The following is a 27,083-nucleotide window of genomic DNA, read 5'->3' on the forward strand; positions in this document are numbered from 1 at the left end:
CTTCAAAACATGCCTATAATATATCTCTACATGAAGAAACCAATGACTGGTTGTTACGAACCATTTGCGTGTCGAACACCAGCTCTCGGCCCTCCACAGTGATCTTGTAGGCGCTGGCCAGCGGAGCTCCGAAAGAGAGGATCTGCTCGTACGGGAAAACCTCCAGAGGCCACGGCTCTCCTCTCTTATACACAGAGATCGCCTCCCGACTCACGCCCAGCCACAGCTCCGAGGGGAACGACCCGTCACGGCACTACAAAGAGTAAACATATTCATATTACACTAAGGAATATATTTCATTAAGGGATTTGAATGTCAAGTAAAAAGTTGACATTTTGAAACTGCAATACTGGAAATAAAACCACAAATGTATTAAAAACTGAGAGATTTGTTTTTCTAATCACAAGAGAAATACTGGCTGCAATACTGTGCCTTACTTTAGTAACAATATCAATACTTTCTTTACACTTTTGAACGCATTTCTTTGAGCAATGTTCAATAGTAAAACTCCTATTTGATGTTAAACAAAATATAAGATAAAATGCATCCATGTTTGTGTAAAGAAAAGTTGCTTTACTAGAACCTTAGCAATAAAACTGCTCCGAGTGGAACCACTCATCACAACACTACAAATATTAAACATATTAATATTACACTAAGAACTATATTTCAACAAGGGATCCAAAAAACAAACGCTGGTAGACTCACCTCCACGTTGAACAGCGTGGATCCGTATCCCTGCCACTCCTTGGCCACCGCCATGTATTTGACCATGGCCTGTCCCTGGTTCATGCCCTGCAGCTTCCTCCACTTGTCCATCACGCAGGTCTTCACGGCCGCCGCCTCCTCCCTCATCCACGCCTCCAGGCTGTTCTCCTCCTCCAGTTTCTGCCGACTCAGCGATCCGCTCCGGAAGCTCCTCCTCAGCGTTCCCTCCAGGAAGCTCGAGCGTTTCCTCTCCGACGTTCCCGAGCGTTCGGATAAAGAGCCGCCGCCGCCGCCGCTGCTGACGGAGCTCGGAGCGAACGTTTTGGCTGAGTTTTGCACACGGGCCCGCAACCGAGACATGGGGAACACCAGGGACATTTCGGGGATTTTGACCTGGGGGTTGTGATCCCCCTGGAGGTACTGGAGCCTGAGGGCCGCCAGGAACTGAAGGGTTTCCTCGGGGCCCGGATACCGACCCCGGATCACAGCCTCATGAGCCTGGAGACAAGGAAATGGGAGATGAAGATGTCAGAACATTTTGGAACTGCGATACATGAAATAAAACCACTCTCATTTATGTGTTCTGTTCTTATGTTTGTTCCTTTCGGGACTCTCTGTGTTTTGTTTTTATGTTAACCTTAATTTCCGTCTCAATAAAATACCTCCGTCAGTCAGAAAGCGCGACAAATTCATGTTTTAAAAACTGCTCCTCTCATGTTACACCTAAAACAAACACAGGTTAACGTGTTTCCTTCCCATCATGCTCTCCTGCTCTGATGCATTCATTGGCTTGTGTTTCTACTTGAGATGTGTGTGATGTGTGTGATGTGTTCTCATGTTTTTTTGATCAGATCAAAATAAATATATTTTTTAAATACTTGACAATATAGACCCACTTCTGTCCAAAAGAATATCATACTCCTGCTGAACAACCACTTTTGGGGTTTAAAGTGTTCTCCATTATTCAAAAGGTATTCCTACTGGCTACGGATTAGATATCGAGCTTCAGTCTGATGGCTCCGAACAATAGCAACAGGGTTTGGTTTTTTGTTTTAAATAGCTTCTTACCTGTTCAAACATGAAGGCGAACTCCACGCTGTCTTTGGGAACATTCTCCGTGTCCAGGAAGCAGTAAAGCTTGAAGTAAAACTTCCAGCCGGTGTTGCTCTCGTCCGGACTCGCTGAAAGTCTGGAGACAAGAGAGAGTTCATAAAGACCAGAAGACAAAACATCAACTCATTCACAAAGTAGTGCTTCAGTCTAATTGTTGGACCCTATTCCTTAATTTATATTTAGGACATGGTTGGGGTCAGAGACTCTGATTCATGGAGTTTCTCAAACCTACAGTCAGATTTTGAGGTGGAGCAGCTCTCACCCTAAAGCGGTGGACAAACACTTGTACCATGAAGTATTACAATACTGTAGGACACTCACAATCACAGATGTATAACACAAATGTACAAAGAAGCGTACTTTTCAAACTTGGCGAGCACGTCGGCCACCACCATGCGGCTCTCGATGGCTTTCTCCGTGGAGTCGTTGTGTTCGAACAGAGCGAACATGTTCCTGCTGTCCTCCATCGCCAGGCCTCGGATCAGCTTCTCCACCACCTGACACACAGGTAAACACAAACACGATTTATTAGACACTCACACTGGAATCATACTATTTAAATGGCTTGAGGACTTGATATGTTTAGATTTTTGCAGGAAAATGACACATCTACCAATCAGAAAAAGGGGGTATGTAAACTAAAGTATGAGTGGTTCAGGGTCATGGATAACCTAGACATGTACAAATAAAAAATCTTCCAGTTTTCAAATGGGATTGATAGCTGGTATTGTGATGTTTTTGTTGTCTGTCGTTCCTTTATAGCCCAACATTAGCCGCCTTTAGCTTAGCGGTGGTGACGTGAAGTCATGTGACCGTGCTGTAGTTCCTTTATAGCCCAACATTAGCCTCCTTTAGCTTAGCGGTGGTGACGTGAAGTCATGTGACCGTGCTGTAGTTCCTTTATAGCCCAACATTAGCCTCCTTTAGCTTAGCGGTGGTGACGTGAAGTCATGTGACCGTGCTGTAGTTCCTTTATAGCCCAACATTAGCCTCCTTTAGCTTAGCGGTGGTGACGTGAAGTCATGTGACCGTGCTGTAGTTCCTTTATAGCCCAGTGTTAGCTTTTTACTTCAGAAATCATAAATTGCTGTTAATATGTGGAGATTATCAAAACGTTTCAGTATCATAAACGTTTGTTTGAAACAGAGATTATTTTATATTATTCTGCGGGTTCTGAAAAGTATTAATGTTTGAACATACCTCTCCAGCGGTGGTGTGTGAGTTGATGGTGATCTTGCAGGATCCTCCTCCATGGCAGTGGACCGTGGTGCTCATGTCCTGCCGGGCCACGATGGCTCGGATCTCCTCCTGCGACGGGACGTTCTCCCGACCGCGAGTCTTCCTCAGGGAGTCCAGGGCGAAGGCGGCGTAACGATCCATCTCCGATCCGGGGAGGAGCTCTCGAGACCTGCAGGGAGGGAGATTTGGATCGTGAGAGACTACACCAACATTACGAAAAAAAGTATTATTCATTTACACAAAAACAAGATGAATTGCTGTTATGGCAATTATGGTATTAAAGCTTAATACAGTGTAATCCTAATGAAATGTAACTTTTAAATGTAACGTCTGTCTCACACAGAGCACTCAGGAGGAGTCGTCATGCTTGCAAGCATTAAAAGAAAATATCTTAAAAGACTTTATATCGATATTGTCTTTCTTTGCATATTTGCCTAACTCATCATTTTCTCTAGACAGCAGCTGATTTGAAGTTGCTACGAAATGTCCCTAAAGCATTCTCTGTCCACACAATCTGTCTCCCTGCATGCCGTTACCTCTTGAGGTGGAACTTGAGGTATCTCAGGACGCTCCTGGAGGGCAGGAAGGTGCAGGACATGCAGGCGAGGATCTTCCAGCTGCAGATGTTCCCGGGGCTGCCGGGCTCGGGGGGGCGGGTGGTCTGTTTCATCAGCTGGCAGTACAGCTCGTCCCTCAGAGGCTTCAGATCCTGGCCCGTCTGCAGCAGACCCTGGATCAGCGGCACCGGGTCCGACACGCCCTCCAGGTGCTGCAGGGAGCCGAACACCTTCAGAGCCTCCTCCTGCAGGGTGGTGTAGCTCCTCAGAGCTGAGGGGGGGGGGGGGGGGAAAGTACACACATCCTTTACTCAAGTAGAAGTACAGATACTCATATTTAAAAATACTCTGGTGAAAGTAGAAGTACTGACTAAACTTCTTTACTCAAGTCAAAGTAAAGAGGGCTTTGAAATGTACTTCAGTAAAAAGTACCCATAACTAGCAGCTGTTTTAAAGAGTACCTGACCTCCCTTTATATTAATAGAACAATAATGTCATTGTTAGCTAATGAATGTTTCCATGCTGAACAACGGCAACATGACAACGTTTTCATTGGTCCCTCTTCTTTAGAGAAGACCAGGAAATGATGGATACACGGATCGTGTTCAAATCAATAGGCACGCAATGACTCTAAATAATAATGATCACGCCACCAAACACACATTCAAACTAAAGGAACCAGCCTGTTTGGAACATGTCCACCCTGATTGAACAGCAGCTTCACTCTATAACGTATATTTGCAGATATATCTCAGTCGACTGTCCCTGTTTTTTAAATGATTTCTGAGTCTCACCTGAGTGGTGAATGTGAATGTCTCCGTAGGGCAGCGGCAGCAGGGGCGTGTGCAGAGGGTGGAGGCTGAAGCGCAGGATGGGGTTCCTCTTGTAGACCTGATCCACCACCTCAGAGTTCAGACAGTTCTCCTGCAGAGGGAGAGCAGGGAGGACAAGATGAGTTTCTGAAGCAAAACTAGAGAGGATGCAGTTGGAACGAGGACTTTGAACCGTATATGAAGCAGGTGTGTTTGAGTTAGTGGGATGTGAATATAGTCTAATTCTATCATCTTTCTGTGTATAGTTAACATGGAGCATAAGTTTTCTCTAAGTCCTAACCAGCGTTGTTAAAAAAAAACAAGAAATTATACTTAAAAAACAAGATAACCTTTACGAAAAGCTACATTTAAACCATATTGCATGATAAATAACCCTTTCTCAACAAAAAAAAGGAAACTTAACTATGAAAAGATACTACTAATAACCCCAGTTATTTAGTGACCTGGTGCATTTGTCCAAGTTTGTCAAATATTTGATCATTTACTGGCAGGATTTGTGAGTTGAAATATAATAGCAAGGTAAAGAAAGCTTTGTGAGTGGTCTAAAGCTGTCTACAAAGTTATAAATAATCAATGATCCTTCTCTGCAATAATGAATCTGTAGCTCCCTAATATAGCTTGTGAATGCTAACAGTTCCCACCTTGATGTCCAGGATGAGCTGCTGCGTGGGCGTGTCGATCGGGGCTTTGGTGTCGATGACGTTCTGGATGGAGTTGGCCCAGCGCGTGGCCTCGTTCAGAAGCTTGGAGTACAGACGGTACGAGTGTTTACGGCCGTACACGATCACACTCCAGTATCCTGAGAGGAGGAAGAACACCAGGAACAGACAAGGAAGGAGTGAAGTTAATAAAAACATCGAATAATTAGAATCATTTCTGACGTTTCTGATGTTTGAAGGAAGGTTCAAAAGGGATTGAAGCACTGGCCCGCCGCTTTATTTTATGTGGCCCCGCAAGAGCTTGCTAAGAATATAATACGTTTATTATACGGTTACATGCCACTTTACAGAAGCACGTTGCCCATAAACTACATGTCCCACAATGCATCTCGTTTTGTGACCCTAGACTTCTGCTCTCAGACATGAATTATGAAGTTATTACCCTATCCGATAATAATCCAATGCAGAGGAAATAATGTAATATAATACATTATTTTATATATATTACAACCGGTCCTTTTAGTGCAACCTTAATGCTGATGTGGCCCGCGGTGAAATCTAGTTTGACACCCCTGATTAGAGTAACGAAAGTTCTGGTCCAAAAGTCAGATTCAAGTCGTGTTATTGTCGTTTCTTACCGGTCTCTTTGAAGAGCTTGTCGTCGGGCGGCACCACGGAGCACAGGCTGTTCAGAACCAGCGTTCCCAGCTTCAGGGCGTTGCGCTCCGAGCTCTTGTAGTAGTCCAGGGAGTTGTGTGTGAGCAGGAACCAGCGCTTCTTCAGCTTCAGAGACGCTCTGCTGCTGTTCCTCATCTCTTTGTGCAGCCAGCCTGCAGAGAATCAAGGAGTCAGGTGTTTGAACTTAAACTGATATATTCCTGCACTTTAACTGTATCTGCATATTGAAGTATGAATGCTTGTTGTTTGCATGTTGTCTTCTCCTGAATGTTGTACGTCTCTTGTTGGTTTTTGTATTTTGGATGGCACCTTAAAAAAAAGAGCTGCTCTACTCATCTCATTGTACCCGTATCATGACTAAAGGATTCTATTCTATTCTATTGTGATGCTACTTGTCTCTCCATTTTCAAAACATATCTCTTCACACTGGCATATCCACCCTGAACACATCACTCGTCCTCTGTTTTCCTGTTTTTATTGATTGATTATATTACTTTTGTTTGTGTTTTCTGTTTTGTGTACCTTTTATGACGACCTTCAGAGCCTTTAAAGGTGCCTTTTAAAATAAAATGTATTATTATTATTATTATTATTGTGGCAGTAGCAATTACACTTCCAGTATGAAAGCATGTCATTGTCGGTTCATCTGTAAATTGATTATACTAAATGTTGAATATGCTAAAACCTGCAAATTGAATGGGATTTATTGTAAATATATTTCCTCTTTAAGGATGTTTTACACATGTTCTGTCAAATAAAAAAAAAGGTTTGTTCAGCCTTTTCAAAATAAAAATAAAAATCTTAAAAATGTACAAAGAAATCCCCAACTTCCATGACAAATGTAAAGATGTTCCCATAACATGTCTATATCTGTATATTATTTCTCTGCTTCTGTAAAGCTGATGTATTTTCCGGCCTAAATGCATCCTTTGGCATGAGAAGTGGGAGGAGTTTTAGTGATGGTCATGAGAAGGAGGAGGAGTTTCAGAGATGGTCATGAGAAGTAGGAGGAGTTTCAGTGATGGTCATGAGAAGGAGGAGGAGTTTCAGTGATGGTCATGAAAAGTAGGAGGAGTTTTAGTGATGGTTATGAGAAGTAGGAGGAGTTTCAGAGATGGTTATGAGAAGTAGGAGGAGCTTTAGTGATGGTCATGAGAAGGAGGAGGAGTTTTAGTGATGGTTATGAGAAGTAGGAGGAGTTTCAGAGATGGTTATGAGAAGTAAGAGGAGCTTTAGAGATGGTCATGAGAAGTAGGAGGAGCTTCAGTGATGGTCATGAGAAGGAGGAGGAGCTTTACCTCTGATGATGAACTCCTGGCCGTCCACCCTGGTGTCTCCCTTGGATCTCTGCAGCAGAGTGATCCAGTGGTGCATCTCCTCCGGCGTGTCGGCGTTACAGTGCAGCACGCGGTTCGCTGTGATCATCACGAAGGAGTTCGGTCTGCGACGAGTCAGACAAAGTGTTAATGACCATGAGAAGAAGAAGAAGAAGAAAAAGAAGAAAAGAACGATCAGTGCACACTGACAGGATAAAGGACCAATCACAAACTGTACGATCCCATTATCTGGTTTACATTAGTGGAATAAAGCTCAAGTACCTACGTACTTTCCTGCAAATGTCCTAAACAAAATATCCTGTAATTAATCAATGACATAGTACCTCAAAATAATGAGAAACGTCAATTATTTAAAAAAAAACGATTATTTATTATTATTTTTGTAAAATACAGCAGCACTCCCTAGTGGCTCAATTGAGAACAACACAAGATACTTTATCCTGATGCTTTTAAAGGGACCTTTAACTTGTGTGTGTCTCAGAGTGTGTGTCTCAGAGTGTGTGTCTCAGAGTGTGTGTCTCAGAGTGTGTGTCTCAGAGTGTGTGTAACAGAGTGTGTGTAGCAGAGCAGGTGATGTGTCCTCACCTCTCTGGATTATCTGACGCACACACTGAGTCGATCATCCCGACGTCCAGCGTGCCCTGAAGAGAGAGAGAGAGAGAGAGAGAGAGAGAGAGAGAATGATGAATTCATGAATTGAATGACTGTGTTCCTTGTAAAAACTTCTTTCATATTTTTTGGACCTACTATGCTATGACCTTTACTACATTTTTTCTCCATCCCATAATACTCACCACAGCGTTCTGGGGGTTGGCCTGCTCGTCGTGCATCTCTCTGATCTCCTGCTCTGTGGAGCCGTGCACCTGACTCAGCACGCTGTACCACTGGCTGTAACCATGGAAACATCATCATCATCTTCATCATCATCATCATCATCACCATCATCATCATCATCACCATCATCATCACCATTCATACATGTTTATGTTATGTATACAAAGCACATTTCTTGTATGTGAAAAGTCAATAAAGATTCTGATTCTGATTGCATTGTTATTATTAAATAAGTGTTATGTTCCCGTACATGTTTTGTTTTGTTCATCACATGATATCAGAAACAAACTGACCTGGCGTCCTCTGGAGTTTCTGCGATCAGCTGGAAGGTCCTCTCTGGCATCACGATGTTGATCCCGTTCTCCTTACCCGTGTTGTCGATGATCTCTCTGCAGAGCACAGAAACACATTATTAATAGGTCATCTTTACACAAGTGTGTAACCTGCAGGGGTCAGCTTCATATATATATGTCCAAAGACTATATTCAGAAGAAGATATAAACTGATTTTGTCGAAAAGTCATAGAAACTCATAGAAAGTCATAGTATAGCATGTCATATAAAAGAAAATCAAAAAGTCATTATATATCATGTCATTATAGTCATATAGTTTGTCATAAAAGTCATAAATAGGTCATGAAAAGTCCTAGTATTGTAAGTCGTAACTTCTAGTATAATATTTCATAATAATCATCAAAACTTCAAAGTATAGTATGTCATAAATAAGTCATAAAAAAGTCAAAGTATGGTATGTCAAAATGTAAAAAAAGTCAATAAAAAGGTAAAATAATTCGGTGTCATAGTAAAAAAAATACATACAAAAATCAAAGTAAAGTATCTCATTAAACATCTTAAAAAGGTCTAAGTATAATATGTAACAAAAATCCTAAAAACTCATAGTATAATAGGTCATAACTTTAAAAAAATTGCAGTATAATAAGTCATACAAATTCATAGATAACTGATAAAAAGTCGTGGTATAGTTAGGCAAAAATAGGACATAGAAAATCAATGCATAGTAAGTCATGAAGTCATAAATAAGTAATGTAAAGTCATAGTCTGGTGTATCATAATAAATCATACAAAACTAAAATGTTAGTTTGTCATAAAAGTCATAAATAGGTCATAAAAAGTCCTAGTTTTGTAAGTCGTAACTTCTAACCAAAGTGTAGTATGTCATAAATAAGTCATAAAAAGCCATCGATAACTGATCAAAAGTAATACTATAGTTAGGCAAAAATAGGACATAGAAAATCAATGCATAGTAAGTCATAAAAGTCCTGAATAAGTCATAGAATAGAAAGTCATAAAAGTCATACATAAGTAAATTGTAAAGTCATAGTCTGGTATATCAAAATAAATCATAAAAAAGTCAAATTTCTGTTTGTCATACAAGTTATAAAAAATCATGGTAAAATATCGAATAAAAAAATCGAAATGTGAGTCATAGCTTTTTCTGTTTTTCTTAGCTACAGTATATATTACTCCTTACTTCAATTTCAATCTTTATTTATTTATACAGCACATTTAAAACCACCTCAGTTGACCAAAGTGCTGTACAGCGAACAAACACAGTATAAAATAACACAATGGGAGTAAAATAATAACTTACTTGGCGTCGCGCATGTCCAGCACGCCCTTCATCTTCTCCTCTCCGTCGTTCTCGAAGTACATGAGTTTGCTCTGTCTCAGAACGAACCAGCGCTTCTTCCAGTTCCTCCGGGACAGCGTGGACGAGCCGCCGCCCTTCTTGTGAAGCCATCCCTGCTTCAGAGCCTCCTGCTTCGCCCTGAACCAGAGGAACGTCTCGTCCTTCAAAACACACCAGCGCCTCTTCCACGTGTTGATCAGGCCGCCTGCACACGGAGAAATTACATTATTTAAAGATAATTCGCCATCTTCAGATCCCTAAAACGTAACATTAAAAAGTCATTATATATCATGTCATTATAGTCAGTCATAAAAGTCATAAATAGGTCATAAAAAGTCTGAGTATATGATCTCTCTGCAGAGCACAAGAACACATTAATAGGTTATCTTTCCATAAGTGTGGCACGTCCAGGGGTCAGCTTGCTATATATATGTCAAACAACTATATTCATAAAATTCATAGAAAGTCATAGAATAGTATGCCATAGAAAAAACTCCACTACAGTTCAGAGGTAACTGGTGTACTTTTACTCCACTACATGTATTTAATAATAATTAATTCCTTATATTTATTATAGCGCTTTTTCCATGACCCAAAGCGCTTTACAGATACACATTGTATACATACATGTAACGGTCATGGACTGTGGACAATACCCACAGGAGCAAATTCCGGTGAAGTGTCTTGCCCAAGGACACAACGGCCTGACGCAGTGGCGGCGGGAGCGGGTTTCGAACTGGAGTTCCCCAACGCCCCCTTGATCTGATGATCAAACGCACAGCCCGCTGCGCCACTCCGCCCCCAATTTAATTTTAAATAATTTAATCCCTTTAGTTACTTCACAGATGTGGATGAATGATGTGAAATATAACCAAGTGTTAAATCAGACTTTAGTTCCACCTGGAGTAAATCCACAAGCTACCCTGCAGTATACAAAGTCATTCAAACTAGCTGCACCTTTACCAGCTTTGAGAACACTTTCATGATCAATCATTATAATCAAAACACATCATTTAACCCTTTAAAAACACATTATTAGTTGGGTGGGTAGAAGGGGGTATCATGCACCCCCCTGAAATATACTTCTAATCAGCTTTTCTAGATTGGAAAAAGTGTGTAGAAAACGATTAGCTATGTTAAAAAGTTGGCAAATTGTCCCACGTATATTTTTTTCCCAAATTAGTGTTTATTTACCCTAAAAATCGAGTTTCACTCTTTTTACACCTTTCACTATATCTCAGCCATTATTGCAGATAACTGAACAAATAAGGTATCCAGATCCATGTTTTGAGGGTCAAGGAACACAATAAAACTATTCTTAAAGTGATCACATGTGTCTGTGGCATGCTATTATGCTAATTAGTGCCGCCATTACAAGAAAATAGCATTTTAGTCTTGTACCAAGAACGGTGTATTTTGCACCGACACAGAAATATACTTATAATCAGTGTTTCCTAAGTGGAAAAAGTATGTAGAAAATGATGAGCTATGTTAAAATGTTGTCTGTATGTCCCACATGTATTTTTTATGCAAATTAGTGTCACCATTACCAAAAACGGAATTTTCACACTTTTCACTCTATCTCAGCCAATATTGCAGATAAATGAACAAATAATGTGTCTAGACCCATGTTTTGATGGTCAAAGATCACAATAAAACTATTCCCAAAGTGATCACATGTATCTGTGGCATGCTATGCAAATTAAGAGACGCCAATATTGCAGTACAGTAAGTGAACAAATAAGGTGTCGAGACAGATGTTGTGTATTTAACCAATATTTATTTGTTTTGTACTAGCCTACAGCAAGGGTCAAACATCATAATATAAGTATTGATGTGACTACTCTTTCCCATTCCAGATAAGCAGTCAAGGTTTGGCTCTCCACTATCTGATTAATACTCAATCATCGTTTTCAATGCTATCATCAGAGTCAAATTCCTCTTCCTCTTCCTGTTCACGCTCTGTCGTGTCCAGGAGATCAACCAGGGAGGTTGGCAGGACAGGACCACAGGACCACACCGGTCTCAACACTCCATCAGTCCTCATCCATCCCTGCTCCTCATCATAGGGGTTTGGTTTTTCTAAAATTGATTCATCAGCTCGCTTGTTCAGGGCGACGCGATGGTTCACACGTTGGACGTGCGGCTTCAGAGCATCATAGCATGGAGGAAGGCGAGCCAGGTCAACCTTAGACTTGGCAGTGAGTTTATCGTCCTGCCCCACCATTTTGCGCAGCAACTTGGCACGGACTACGTCCACTGAAGACTCATGACTCTCTCCATATATCAGACAGGTGAATTGCTCCAACTGCTTCAGCACCTCAGGCTTGACATTCCAGTTGTCACCGAGTTGACTGAACGCCCTGTGAAACTTTGGGTTCTTCTCCAGCTTTTTCAAGGGCCCCACCTTCCCCTTCCCTTTGAAGGCACTGGTGCAGTCTTCTCCGCTGAACACATGGAATCCAAGAAGTGTGGCACAGTAGTCTTCTCCCAGGGATTCTGCAAGCTCAGAGAGGTTGAGAAGTTGTCTATGTTTCCCTGACCCCGTATCCAGGTATATAGTCAGCCTGATGGCATGAGCGTGGTAAAGAAGAATCACAAAGATATCTGTGTCAGGTGTTCTGACTACAGCATTCTTGTACCCAAGGGCAGCAGCATGATGAAGGTAGAGTACCACCCTTGTATCAGTCTCTTCCTGGTTGCTGTAGATTGTGGGGAGCTCACGTACCTCAACCTGATACACAATGGGATATTGCACTTTGATCAACAATGACAGAGACTAGACACAAATCACAGATAATCACTTAGAGTATAATTTAACCATCAATCACTTTTAATATGGGCTTTCAATTTACCTTGCCGTTTGAGGAGAGAAGTTGATGGGCTCTCCCTTCCACGATCAGCACTGCCATTTCTGTTCTCTCCAGCCTTGAAGCTGCCTGTTGATCACTCCATACTCGCAGCAGGAGCTGGCAGAGTTGCTTTTTGTTGTCATCATTTGTGAGAAACATCTTGAAGTCATATGGCTTCCTGGTTGCTGGTCCAGCCAAAATGATCTTCTCTGAACTGCCACGTCTCAACCTCTCCTGTGCTTTGATAGATCCTGGATGGTAACTGTCAGTCGAGAACAAAAAGTGCTTTTTGGCCACCATCTGATCAAGCACTTGTAGGCATATCTCCCCACATGTTGGGGGAAGGTTGGTGAGGACATGGAGCAGAGCCATGCCATCCTGGATGAACAGGGCATCCTTAGGGTATGGCAGATCCTTTGGGGTGGTGTCCTCCAGATTGTAGTGCAGAAGAGCCGCTTTATTAGTCTTGGAGAAAAACCCATCTGGTGTCCCAAGGCTAGGGGGCACAGGCATTAGGGGATATTTCATGAGTTCCTCCAAGACCAATGGGTCCTCTGCACGTTGTGACTTGACAAGGAGCAGGAAAGCAAGATTGTTTTGCTCCTGATACTGGATGACCTGGAATGATATTGATAGTGTATCATTAACAAATATGGGGTCACAACAATAAAAAATAAAGGTTATTAAATTAATTTCAATAATACAGTAGACCTCAGGTATTGGAACATCTCATTACCTTTCCCTGTGAGGATGTGAGGGTGACCTTTTTGTTACAAGCTTCCATGGTCTTGAGCTTCTTCTTTTTGATTGGGTCAAAGAAGCTAGCTGGCTCTCTGCTCTGTAGCCGTTTGATGAACTCAGCTTTAGCAGCCTTGTCCACAGTTTCTGCTTGTAGCACGTCCATCTCGACCTCCATGAGGACAGGAGCACCAGAAGCCAGGGAGTAGAGCCTGTCCTTGTCTGAGATGGTGAAGGGGTTCCTAAAGTTCCTAATTGTCACGATGGTTCGCTGAATGGCCTCCTCACCCTTTTTGACCTCTGCCTTCTCCAGCTCCCGATGTTTCCCCGCCCTTGGGCAGTCTGGGTCTTTGATGAGGTCCACCATCTCAAGGGTCTTTTGATAAAACTGTGCCCGTGTGGAGGTTGTTTGACACCACCTCTGGTATGCCCCAAACTGGCTGTATAGTCCAGTGAAGCCACCTTAAAAGTATGAAACAAATATGTGATCTACTGCTCCCACACAATAAGTTACATGCATTTTAATTCAGAAATCATCAAATAAAATGTGGTTTTGTGAGAGCAGTATACAATTGTATTATATAATATAATAATCTTGATACAATGTCTGTATATCTGTTCAATGTCTGGGTAAAAATCATAATGTACCTGATGATTTGGCAAAGCGCATGAACGTTTCCTCCATGGTCTTGTCGACTGCACTAATGGCGCATTTCCACTACACGGTCGGCCTCGGCCACGCTCGATACGGCTCGGTACGGCTCGGTACGGCTTGGCCGCGTTGGGCCTTAACAGGGCCGACTCACTTCATGCTGTTGTGAGTGTGGACGGTCGGAGCATATACTGCGTTAGCTTAGCCAATCTCCATCTAGAAAAACACGCATTTTAAAAGGTTTTTCGCCTGCCGTCTGTCTGCAGACTTGACAAAGCATTAATTCATGGTTTTTACTAACCGGTATCAGTATGTTGTTACTTCGGCATCATTTTGAAACGTGTATTACAATTAAATCACGGTCAAATATGTCCATCTTGTTGTAGTTGTAGCCCCCTTGCCAGCGCTCCTCTCTCTAGTTTAGCATACTCAGCCCGACTCAGCCCTGTTTGTTGGCCCCGATAGAACCACAATTTTGTCGGGCCAGAAAAGAGGTGAAAAAGTGGCCCCGGGCCGGGCCGGGCCGGGCCGTAACTAGGCCTAGTGGAAGCGCAACCAAAAACGGGCACGGCATGACACGGCACGCTTAAAGCGAGCTCCGCGCTGTAGTGGAAATGCGCCATAAGTGCCCCCGGTATCATTGAGCGGGCCACCGCAATTGCACCCTTAGAAAGCAGGTCTTTGGCCCCTGGGTGTGTGTTCTCCAGGTTTGTCAGATAGACCTCCAGCCAAGTCAGATATCTGCAGATAAGGAAAGGCACAGATTACACATAGAAACATTTATTTTCAAAGCTTGTCTCATAATGCAAATTTGGTAAATTGTCATGTAAATAGCACAAACCTTGAGTAGTTGTGTCCATCAAATGCAAAGAAGATATTTGCCATCTCTCCATTGCATTTGTGAAACAACTGGATGTTGTTGGTCTTAACGGAGTGGAGTAGCATGAAGACAAGATGACAGTGGTTAATAAATGACATCCATAAGGCAGCTGTCTTTCCCAGGTGACCCTTGAGCACCTTCTCCTCATAGGCGTGATACTTCTCGATGAGCGTTAGAGTTGAGCGGTCTTTGAGGGCTTCATCGAGGTGCTCTCGATTGCAAGACTGGGTCATGTTGAGAAGTGCAGCAGGGTCAGTGATAAGGACGCTTTCCTCCTCAATGAACCGCTCCATCAACAGCCTCTCCATTGATTCGCACAGTTTTGAGGCAAAAGAGGGACTTTGCGTATGCCTTTCCACTTAAAACACCTTTGACGCCGGGTACCTGGCAGCCTCTCTGCTCTGCCACCTCTCCTATCTGCATGTGGTTATGTGTGTGCATGTATATCCTCTGTGTTTGTGCATGTATATCCTCCCCTGTGTGTGTAATGTGTGTTAACACAACAGAGTGGGGAAAGACATTTCCCTGTAAGGGATTAATAAAGTGTGTCTTCTTCTTCTTCTTCTTGAGGGATCCACTTGTCACTAGTTGTGCCTCAAACAGAATCTCTGCATATCCAGAACCACACATTTTGCGGCGTGTGAGCATCCCAATATAGTTCTTTTTTTTTTTGGTGTGAACGCAACTTTTCGGAACTACATCGGAACTATTGTGGGAAAATTACTCCGGTGTGAAAGCGCCTAAAGACAATCTGTTATACAATCAGAACTTTTGAAAATTATAACAGATGTTCTGAGAGCAGCCATCATGTTCCACAGTTTAACCTGTTAAGCCCAGGCCTCAGGCTCGAAAAATGACATGCCCAGAATGAATGATTATATCTTCACAACTATAAGGGGTATATGAATAATATTTTGTATCAAAGCAATGATACACCTGTGAGTTGGCTGTAGAAGTGTCAGAATCAATATAGATCTTGCTGTGTCAGAGTAAATTCAGATTAAACATAGTAAAAAAAAAATATTCTAATCTCCGCCTAAAAAAACCTATAACCTATTTCACTATTTATAGTGAAAACTACCCCTTAATGATGGAAACCCTCTTTCCTGGCTGCTAATTCAGTGAGTTTTGTCGTACAGTGATGAGACTTATACCAATGGAATCTGATAAATCTCAGCTTTCATATGATATGTCATTTATGCAGATAGCATGAAGTAGAAAAATCGCCAGTCATGTCCTAATGTGGCGTTAGCGTTAGCGTTCGTTAAGTGCTGATTTAGACGCTTGGTGTTGGAATTGTGTTTCGTTTAGGTTAAAATGGTTATTATCATCTGTTAGCTTAGTTTCTTCCCGTTAAGTGGGTATGCAACGTTAATAGGTTGTTACATTGTAACAAGCCCTGGGACGCTGTGGTACCGGGGGCAATCGGGCTTAACGGGTTAAGAATACTGCCCTGCAGTTTTGCATTACAATTACTGCCTTTTTTTTAATTAACATTAGCTGTACAGCTAGCTAGCTACCTAGCACTACCTAGCTAATAGCTTTATTCAACAAGCTACACCACTAGCTATCCCTCATTCACGTCACTGTTAGTTAGTTAGCTAACGTTAGCTAGCTAATAGTTTACCATATTTTACTGCAGTTAGCCTCTGCAGGGCAGAATAACACTAACACATGTTCTAGTGTGTAGCCTACTTTGGGCTGCAAAATGATGTGTTAACAACAATTAAGCTAGAAACCTATATAAAACATACAAAACACATGAGTCTAGTTGAGTTAGCTACTTACCTTGTTTGTTTGAAGGTTGAATGTGTGTGTGTAGCCAAGTCAGCTACTTGTTTGTTTTTGGCGGGAAAAAAGGCGGGAATTTTCACTACTGCCAGCGCTGTATACTAGCATGCCACAGATACATGTGATCACTTTGGGAATAGTTTTATTGTGATCTTTGACCATCAAAACATGGGTCTAGACACATTATTTGTTCATTTATCTGCAATATTGGCTGAGATAGAGTGAAAAATGTGAAAATTCCGTTTTTGGTAATGGTGACACTAATTTGCATAAAAAATACATGTGGGACATCCAGACAACATTTTAACATAGCTCATCATTTTCTACATACTTTTTCCACTTAGGAAACACTGATTATAAGTATATTTCTGTGTCGGTGCAAAATACACCGTTCTTGGTACAAGACTAAAATGCTATTTTCTTGTAATGGCGGCACTAATTAGCATAATAGCATGCCACAGACACATGTGATCACTTTAAGAATAGTTTTATTGTGTTCCTTGACCCTCAAAACATGGATCTGGATACCTTATTTGTTCAGTTATCTGCAATAATGGCTGAGATATAGTGAAAGGTGTAAAAAGAGTGAAACTCGATTTTTAGGGTAAATAAACACTAATTTGGGAAAAAAATATACGTGGGACAATTTGCCAACTTTTTAACATAGCTAATCGTTTTCTACACAATTTTTCCAATCTAGAAAAGCTGATTAGAAGTATATTTCAGGGGGGTGCATGATACCCCCTTCTACCCACTAGACTATATTGATCAAAATGGAAATTGTCTTTCCTCTTGTACTGTAAGAGTCTGAGGTAGTTTTGAGGTGTGTACTAAGGGGATACCTTTGATGAAGAGGAAGCTGTGGAAGTACGGCAGCGTGACGCAGCTGTAGACGGAGTCCCGTCGATACGAAAGCTCGTCATCGGTGTCGAACCTGTCAAAGTCGTCTTCGCTGTCCTCAAACTGGAATAGAAACAAACAGAAATTAGACATTTAAGACATAACGAGCACACATTTTAAAAAGGTCCAATCGTTTTTACTTGGCAGGATTCTGTATCAGCTCAATGATGATGCAACCATTCAGGTCAAAAGATGCTCAATTCCATGTTTCTCCCAATGGCAAACAGTATGTAAATGTCTGTAACGCCTTGTTTTGTAAACTTAGACTCTGTATGATGGGTTAATGCTGACTTTGAGGGGTCGCAAAGACTGGAAAAGTTCTATATAACAGCAGTCCATTTACCATTTTGTCCGACTTAGTGAAAAGTATTACATCTAAATGAAGCCTAGTTGAGAACAATGACCAGTTTGGCTTTAACTGACCCTTTTAACAGCAACCATCTACCAACAAGTTACTTCACAGATGTGGATGAATGATGTGAAATCTAATCAAGTGTTAAATCAGACTTTAGTTCCACCTGGAGTAAATCCACAAGCTACCCTGCAGTCTACAAAGTCATTCAAACTAGCTGCACCTTTACCAGCTTTGAGAACACTTTCATGCATCAATCATTATCAAACATATAATTTAACCCTTTAAAAACACTTAATTGTTCAAAATAGACATTTTTAAACAACTCACCGAGGACTGAGCCCCGTCCGAGCTGAAGCGATACGCCCCTGAGCTGTTGTAGGTGCCGACAGACCCTCGGTAGTCCGGAGACCACTGCCCACTGCGAGGGTTTGAGAAGGCCACGCTGCCACTGGAAACAATGGCGCCTTCATCGTAGTCGTCCTGGTCGTAATCCGAGTCCTCGTCCGGAGGAATGAGCTCCACCAGATCTTCTGACTGCGCCTCGGACGAAGCTTTGGGAAAGACAAGGCAAGTTTATTGATACAGCACCTTTCAACACGAGGCAATTCAAAGTGCTTTACAAACATGAAAGACATTAAGAAACATATTGTACTTTTTACTGAAGAACATTTCAAAGCCCATACTTCTTTACTTTTACTTGAGTAAAGAAGTTTAGTCAGTATTTTTAAACACGAGTATCTGTACTTCTACTTGAGTAAAGGATGTGTGTACTTTTGCCATTCCTGGATATAAATATTTAAATGAAAAGCAGCTGCAAAATGAAAAGTCTTCAGCCTGGATTTGAAAGTAATAAGAGTTGCACCTTTGGGGTGGCAGAAGGCTGAGTCCCCGCTGGATGAAGCACTGGGAGGCACTGGAAGTAAAGGCAGCGCTGGGTGAAGCAGAGGGGTTGGTGGAAGTGGAGGGGTTACTCCATCATTGGCGTACGGGTCTTCTTCAGACGAGTCGTCGCTCGTTCGAATCCCGCTTGTCCGCTGTCCGTCCGAATGGCCGTGTTCACTCGGGTTCGGCGAGTCTTTGAACGCGTCATCGTCCGCTCCAAACCCTTCGTCCACCTCTTCCTCGTCGCCTCTCCTCCTCCGTCCACCCTCCTTCTCCTCTTCTTCCTCCACTCCCAAGGAGCTCTCGATGTTCCTCACGCACTCGTCGATCTCGTCGAAGTTCAGCGAGTCGAGGAACTGCTGCGCCGCCTTGCACGCTTCGTCCTCCAGGCGCCGGAGCTCCTGATCCCGGAGAAGCTGAAGGCGGTTTAACGAAGCTTCGGTCAGAGAGAGTTCCTGACGCTCCTTCTGCCTCTGGAGGGACTGGATTTCCCGCTCTAGGCGCAGGATCTCCTCCACCTGATTGGCCTCGTGAGGACGGATCACCTCCTCCTGATTGGATGCATCCTCTCCAGTTTCTCCTGACTCCATCTCACCCTCCGTTCTGGGTGGTGTTTCAGCTGCTATTGCAGACTGAAGAAGAGCCAAAGAGGCCAACTTCTCCTCCAGCTGAAGCTCCTGAAGTCGTCTGATCTCCTCAGCCTGAAGACGGAGAAATAAACACATTTAGGAGTTAGGGATAGAGGCAGAGGTGGGAAGTAGTGGAGTACAAATACTTCGTTACTGTACTTAAGTACATGTTTCTGGTATCAGTACTTTACTCCACTACTTATTCTTCTGTAGACTTTTTACTTTCTACTTCTTACATGTTGAACCCAAATACCTGTACTTTCTACTTCTTACATTTTGAACACAAATACCTGTACTTTCTACTTCTTACATGTTGAACACAAATACCTGTACTTTCTACTTCTTACATGTTGAACCCAAATACCTGTACTTTCTACTTCTTACATGTTGAACACAAATACCTGTACTTTCTACTTCTTACATTTTGAACACAAATACCTGTACTTTCTACTTCTTACATGTTGAACACAAATACCTGTACTTTCTACTTCTTACATGTTGAACACAAATACCTGTACTTTCTACTTCTTACATGTTGAACACAAATACCTGTACTTTCTACTTCTTACATTTTGAACACAAATACCTGTACTTTCTACTTCTTACATGTTGAACACAAATACCTGTACTTTCTACTTCTTACATGTTGAACCCAAATACCTGTACTTTCTACTTCTTACATGTTGAACCCAAATACCTGTACTTTCTACTTCTTACATGTTGAACCCAAATACCTGTACTTTCTACTTCTTACATGTTGAACACAAATACCTGTACTTTCTACTTCTTACATGTTGAACACAAATACCTGTACTTTCTACTTCTTACATGTTGAACACAAATACCTGTACTTTCTACTTCTTACATGTTGAACACAAATACCTGTACTTTCTACTTCTTACATGTTGAACACAAATACCTGTACTTTCTACTTCTTACATGTTGAACACAAATACCTGTACTTTCTACTTCTTACATGTTGAACCCAAATACCTGTACTTTCTACTTCTTACATGTTGAACTCAAATACCTGTACTTTCTACTTCTTACATGTTGAACACAAATACCTGTACTTTCTACTTCTTACATTTTGAACACAAATACCTGTACTTTCTACTTCTCACATGTTGAACACAAATACCTGTACTTTCTACTTCTCACATTTTGAACACAAATACCTGTACTTTCTACTTCTCACATGTTGAACACAAATACCTGTACTTTCTACTTCTTACATGTTGAACACAAATACCTGTACTTTCTACTTCTTACATGTTGAACACAAATACCTGTACTTTCTACTTCTTACATGTTGAACACAAATACCTGTACTTTCTACTTCTTACATGTTGAACTCAAATACCTGTACTTTCTACTTCTCACATTTCCCAAACAGGCTGGTTCCTTTAGTTTGAATGTGTGTTTGGTGGCGTGATCATTATTATTTAGAGTCATTGCGTGCCTATTGATTTGAACACGATCCGTGTATCCATCATTTCCTGGTCTTCTCTAAAGAAGAGGGACCAATGAAAACGTTGTCATGTTGCCGTTGTTCAGCATGGAAACATTCATTAGCTAACAATGACATTATTGTTCTATTAATATAAAGGGAGGTCAGGTACTCTTTAAAACAGCTGCTAGTTATGGGTACTTTTTACTGAAGTACATTTCAAAGCCCTCTTTACTTTGACTTGAGTAAAGAAGTTTAGTCAGTACTTCTACTTTCACCAGAGTATTTTTAAACACGAGTATCTGTACTTCTACTTGAGTAAAGGATGTGTGTACTTTTGCCATCTCTGGTTAGTGGTTAACCCCCCTTCCATTTCTCATTTATTGTGCTCCTGGTACCCAAAAAGTCCCACTCATTTTCTCATTACAAATATAAAAGTCTACTCATAAAGTGAGAAAATAAATACACAAATTCAAAAGTTATAACATTTCCAAATGTCATTTGTCCTGAGTTCACTGCAGCAATTTCCGTCCCTTGCATCTTTTTTCATCTTACTAAAATGGAAAACTAATTCCTTTTTTCCACCAAATGAACTATAAATAATAATAATCAGCTTCATCGTACCTCTGCGGCGAGTCTCTCAGCCTCCATCCTCTGCCTCTCCCTGCACACACACACACACACACACACACACATTAGCAGACTGAAACAGAAGATAAGATTTACAGAAAACAAAAAGTAATTACATTTCCCGTCCCTCGTTGCACTTAAATCCCGTAAAACCCATCAAGAATAAAGATTGTTAAGGTCAGACAGGAAGTGTACGTCATTCATATAAAACCCACTTTTTACTTTGGAGTAATACTATCAAAGTAAGTGTACATAAATGCATGCTGGTAAATGATAATCAGGGTGTCTACTGGGAGCTTGAATCATCGTGGTTTCATTTTACACTAATTAGAGTCCGCCTCCCTCGGGGCTGCAGATAGCGTTCAGGAAGCAGAGGTCACGTCCTGGATATTATTTCTGGGAATTGGGGATTTTAGGAAGTGCACACGTGTCGACCTTTTAAGCCTGTCAGAGTCACTTTTCATACAGTATCTAGGACACACATACTGTATAGGAAGGTGGGCTTTTTAAACAGACAGACAGACAGACAACAATAGCGGAGAAACAATAAAATAATGTGTGGTGTACAGAGAAATGTAGGCAGTAGTGTTCTGTGTGGGGAAAACATTGAAATGATAATGTCTTAAAGTGGACCTATCATGCTATATTTGAATAATATAGTGTAGGACCATACCTATATAAGGCATATTTATACTTTTTTTTTTTCAAAATACCAAACAGATCATGCATTTTAGCCATGCCTCATTTTGCTCAATTTGACCATTTCTAGCTCTGTTTTAGCAAGGGCTGATTCAGTGAGAACAGCACCACCTACAGGCCTGGCATATGTACTACAGCGTCTCCAGCGCTTTCGAACGTCAATGGCCGTGGCTGTCTCCTCCTGATTGGTGGAGTTGGCCCAATAGCCGTAGCGCCACCGTCCTGACGTCAGGACAGTGTTCAAATCTGGATCAGTTTTTATCAGATCCGTTGCAGCCCCTTTTTTAGAGATTTGGGTATGGAGGAAAATAGAGAGGGTTGTGTTTTCTGACACTTGGTGAGTTCCCTGGAACACCGGGGACACATATTCATGTAGAAAAGACGTACAAAAGTGCATTTTGCATGATAGGTCCCCTTTAAAGAAGACATATTATGCTGCTTTTGTGGTTCGTATTTGTATGTCGTGTCTCTACTGTAACATGTTTCCATGCTTTAATGTTCAAAAAGACAGAAAGCGTTTCCTAACAGTTGAAAAGCTGTCTTAAATTTGAAGTAAAAACAAGTGTTTGCGATGTCCATTAATCTGGTGACATGCACCACACTGAGTATTAAGTGTTAAAAAAGGATGCATGACAGCAACTCCTCCCCCTCCTCTTGTCTCTTGTCTCCTACCTCTCCATCTCTTCCTCCCTCCTCCTGCAGAGCTCTTCCTCCTCCTCCCTCCTCTTCCTCTCCTTTTCCTCCTCCTCCCTCCTCTTCCTCTCCTCCAGCAGCTGGCTGAAGGCCCGGCGAGCTCTTTGGCCTCGGACTCGTTTCTGGAAGGTGAGCGTGGCCCAGCGAAGCAACAGGAACTTCCTCCTCCAGTAAAACGCCCGGTAGTTCTTCTGAATGACCACAATGCACTGCAGCAGCTTCCTGTACTGCTTCCTGTGTGTCGGGGAGAGAAACAGGACATCAATGCAGTTCATTCACAACTTAGAATTTAGTTTTTTAAGGCTTTATAGTAATACAAATGTTTAGTTCATGTTGAGTTTTGAATATTGACCTGGCGATGTATCCTGTGACGTGAGCCTGGATGATCATGGCGGCTCTCAGCACCTCCATCTCTCTCTGCTTCTCCAGGCGGTGCTCAAGAGACTCCCGGAGAAACACCTGGGAGAGAGGAAGGTACATCATTAGAGGAAGCAAGAGTAGAGGAAACGAGAGGAGAGGAACCCAGAGAGGAGGAAACGAGACTAGAGGATTGGAAGGGGGAGGATGGAGGAAAGAGGAAATACGCGCCTCCACCGCTAAGCTAAAGGTGGCTAATGTTGGGCTATAAAGGAACTACAGCACGGTCACATGACTTCACGTCACCACCGCTAAGCTAAAGGCGGCTAATGTTGGGCTATAAAGGAACTACAGCACGGTCACATGACTTCACGTCACCACCGCTAAGCTAAAGGCGGCTAATGTTGGGCTATAAAGGAACTACAGCACGGTCACATGACTTCACGTCACCACCGCTAAGCTAAAGGCGGCTAATGTTGGGCTATAAAGGAACTACAGCAAGGTCACATGACTTCACGTCACCACCGCTAAGCTAAAGGCGGCTAATGTTGGGCTATAAAGGAACTACAGCACGGTCACATGACTTCACGTCACCACCGCTAAGCTAAAGGCGGCTAATGTTGGGCTATAAAGGAACTACAGCACGGTCACATGACTTCACGTCACCACCGCTAAGCTAAAGGCGGCTAATGTTGGGCTATAAAGGAACTACAGCACGGTCACATGACTTCACGTCTCCACCGCTAAGCTAAAGGTGGCTAATGTTGGGCTATAAAGGAACTACAGCACGGTCACATGACTTCACGTCACCACCGCTAAGCTAAAGGAGGCTAATGTTGGGCTATAAAGGAACTACAGCACGGTCACATGACTTCACGTCACCACAGCTAAGCTAAAGGTGGCTAATGTTGGGCTATAAAGGAACTATAGCACGGTCACATGACTTCACGTCACCACCGCTAAGCTAAAGGTGGCTAATGTTGGGCTATAAAGGAACTACAGCACGGTCACATGACTTCACGTGACCACCGCTAAGCTAAAGGTGGCTAATGTGGGGCTATAAAGGAACTACAGCACGGTCACATGACTTCACGTCACCACCGCTAAGCTAAAGGTGGCTAATGTGGGGCTATAAAGGAACTACAGCACGGTCACATGACTTCACGTCACCACCGCTAAGCTAAAGGAGGCTAATGTTGGGCGTGATGATGTTTAGTCGTCTCATTTAGACACTTGTTAGCAACTGCCATTTTTTTATTCACCAGTGGGGTATTTACTGACATATTTTATGTCGTATAATTAAAATCTCTTCAGCTTGTTAACCACAGACCTTATTCCAGACTAACAACCGAAAAAACATTCAGAAAACCATTGCAAAAGGGACAGGAAGTGCTAAAATGCTGAATAATTTCCGTGTTTTAGGACTCATTCCTGCACCACTCTACTATGTATGTAACTAAAATTGTATATTAAAAATACGCTATTCAACGGCAGCCCTTTAGTCTTTTTTTACAGGCAGAATAAAAAATGGAGACTGCTGAATGGCATTAAAAGCCCCATTCTCTTCTTAACAAATCACATCCATAACTGTATTACACACACATTATGAATTTGCAAGTGAACAGAATAAAAAGAGACAGTCCCTCCTTTTTCTATAACATCCCCATTTTAACAGACAGAGGAACAATCGGCGTGAACAAAGCCGGCGACGTAAATCAAATTCAGACCCTCCTCTTCTTTTGTGCACCACCGCAGATTACTGCAGCCCGTGATTTGGGCGACTTCTCTCTGTGAAAAGAGATTTTACCGACATTTAGTGCAGCTGCCAGTTACAGAGCCAAGCTGCCGTCCATAGAGAGAAACCCACGTTAATCCAATCAGGGAGGGGGGGGGGGGAATGAGATATGGGACGAGGGAGACAGTGGGGAAATGTCACGGTTCTCCTGTTGAATGATGTACTCTCTGTGTGTGTGTGTGTGTGTGTGTGTGTGTGTGTGTGTGCGTGTGTGTGTGTGTGTGTGTGATGTTGGCAGAGTGACATCCTCAGTGGTGAAGCACTAATGAGATTTTAGCAGAGGAAATGTAAACTCGTCAGGGTGATTTGGACGTCACTAACGAGCAGGTTAATTAAAAAAGGAAACATGCAGTTCATGGCCCTGCACACACACACACACACACACACACGCATGCACACACACACGCATGCACACACACACTGAAACATACACACAAACGCATGCACACAACACACACACACACACACACACACACACACACACACACACACACACACACACACACACACACACACACACACACACACACACACACACACACACACACACACACACACACACACACACACACACACACACACACACACACACACACACACACACACACACACACACACACACACACACACACACACACACACACACACACACACACACACACACACACTTCCTAAGTACACATGAATCACACATGCTCTGAAAGTGTGTCCTCATGCACACATTTGCATCCCAATGGATCGAACAGCTAATCCCCTTTAATCATTTCTATGCTAATTAGCTCAACAAAAGCCGCGCTAAGCCTCGGTTCACTTTGGATTCCCACCGTGACGGGTCAGGCCCGCCGAGAGCAGCCGCCTCTCTTCCAGGAAATTAAGTTTGAGGTTGTAAAAGAGGAGCATGAAACAACTCCCGGACAATAGTGAGGACATGTGCCGAGAGAAAGGAGATGAGGACGGGTCGATGTAAATCTCCTGAAGAGAGGCAGCGGCACAAAGTGGACCAATCCCTCCGAGGGGGATAGAAAAGATTGAAAGGGTTACAGAAACAGGGACATGTGGTTCAGATGAGGGAGGACGTATAAAGGGTTATAGGTGCAGAGAAAACCCATGTTTGTTCTAAAGGATGCAAGCAACATATTCTCAGGAGTTTTTAACAAGACTTACTCAAATAAAAGTCCCACTGACTCGCCTGAATGTCCACGTAAATATACAGAGGCTTCAAGACACAAACCAATGGACCAATTACTCTGTGGGACATATTTAATTCTTACAGCAGCAGGGACAGCTTTGTGATTCAGTTGTGTCCATGAGAGACGCTACAAGGGGCTTTTCAGGTGGAGAGACACACACTACGCCATGTCTGTTCTAAAGTGAAGCCTGCAAGTTGAAATGCAAACCTTGTGTTTAAAATCTGAATATTCTCAGGAGTTTTTAACGAGACTTAACTGATAACAAGTCCCACTGACTCGCCTGTAACACTCATGAATGTCCAAGTCAATATACAGAGGGATCAAGACACAAGCCAATGGACCATGCAAGAGAGAGGCTCTATGAAGGGCTTCCAACACACACTGGTTAAAATCCAATAACATATTCTCATGAGTTGTAACGAGACTTAATTGCAAAAGAAAGTCCCACTGACTCGCCTGTACATCTGGTGAACGATGGCATTGTTTCTAACGGGTGCAACATATTCATGAATGTCCAAATGAATATACAGAGGGATCAAGACACAACAATGTCGGACATATATAATTGATTGATTGATTTAACAGCTTTGTGGATCAGATTACACACACGCACCAAGGTAGCCATGTTTGTTTGAAAGTTAACCATGCAAGTTGAAAAGCAAACCTTCCTTTTTTTTATTGAATATTATCTGGAGTTTTTCACAACATTTAATACAACAATACTCCTACGGACTCATCTGAAGATCAGGTACATGGTGGTGTATCATTGTTGCTTTGTTTCTAACAGGTGCAACACACTCATGAATGTCCAAATGAATATATGGAGGCTTTAAACACAAAGTGGACTTATTTAATTGAATGATTTAACACTTTGGAGAGAAGCTCTTTAAAGGGTTTTCAGGTGCTAAGACACACTCTCTATAGTGGCCTTGTTTGTTCTGGAGTAAAGCATGCAAGTTGAAAAGCAAAGTCGTATTCTCAT

At 42.3% G+C, this 27,083-nt stretch overlaps 3 protein-coding genes across 3 annotated transcripts in view; 1 reads left to right on the top strand and 2 right to left on the bottom strand.

Annotated features, from left to right (window-relative positions):
• Positions 1 to 27,083, top strand: part of LOC117487470 (GTPase IMAP family member 9-like) — a 406,332-nt gene that overhangs the window by 94,589 nt on the left and 284,660 nt on the right. The window lies entirely within an intron of this gene.
• The window catches only part of LOC117487458 (unconventional myosin-X-like), a 47,122-nt gene that overhangs the window by 1,948 nt on the left and 18,091 nt on the right, over positions 1 to 27,083 (bottom strand). Inside the window, 20 exon segments of the mRNA XM_034136081.1 lie at positions 62 to 253; positions 709 to 1,206; positions 1,777 to 1,897; positions 2,182 to 2,318; positions 3,022 to 3,229; positions 3,597 to 3,888; positions 4,412 to 4,541; positions 5,092 to 5,249; positions 5,748 to 5,939; positions 7,086 to 7,228; positions 7,710 to 7,765; positions 7,919 to 8,012; positions 8,252 to 8,347; positions 9,570 to 9,813; positions 17,364 to 17,484; positions 18,104 to 18,327; positions 18,639 to 19,359; positions 21,362 to 21,401; positions 22,739 to 22,993; positions 23,112 to 23,218. Of these exon segments, the coding sequence (XP_033991972.1) occupies positions 62 to 253; positions 709 to 1,206; positions 1,777 to 1,897; positions 2,182 to 2,318; positions 3,022 to 3,229; positions 3,597 to 3,888; positions 4,412 to 4,541; positions 5,092 to 5,249; positions 5,748 to 5,939; positions 7,086 to 7,228; positions 7,710 to 7,765; positions 7,919 to 8,012; positions 8,252 to 8,347; positions 9,570 to 9,813; positions 17,364 to 17,484; positions 18,104 to 18,327; positions 18,639 to 19,359; positions 21,362 to 21,401; positions 22,739 to 22,993; positions 23,112 to 23,218 (4,029 nt within the window).
• On the bottom strand, positions 10,736 to 13,934 carry LOC117487434. Its single transcript, XM_034136051.1, has 4 exons — positions 13,847 to 13,934; positions 13,197 to 13,660; positions 12,464 to 13,078; positions 10,736 to 12,342 (listed from the first exon to the last, which is right to left on the bottom strand). The coding sequence occupies exons 1-4, from the start codon at positions 13,881 to 13,883 to the stop codon at positions 11,509 to 11,511; spliced, it is 1,950 nt and encodes a 649-aa protein (XP_033991942.1). The 5' UTR covers positions 13,884 to 13,934; the 3' UTR covers positions 10,736 to 11,508.

Source organism: Trematomus bernacchii, unplaced genomic scaffold (genome assembly GCF_902827165.1).
Source record: "Trematomus bernacchii unplaced genomic scaffold, fTreBer1.1, whole genome shotgun sequence".
NCBI lineage: Eukaryota > Metazoa > Chordata > Actinopteri > Perciformes > Nototheniidae > Trematomus > Trematomus bernacchii.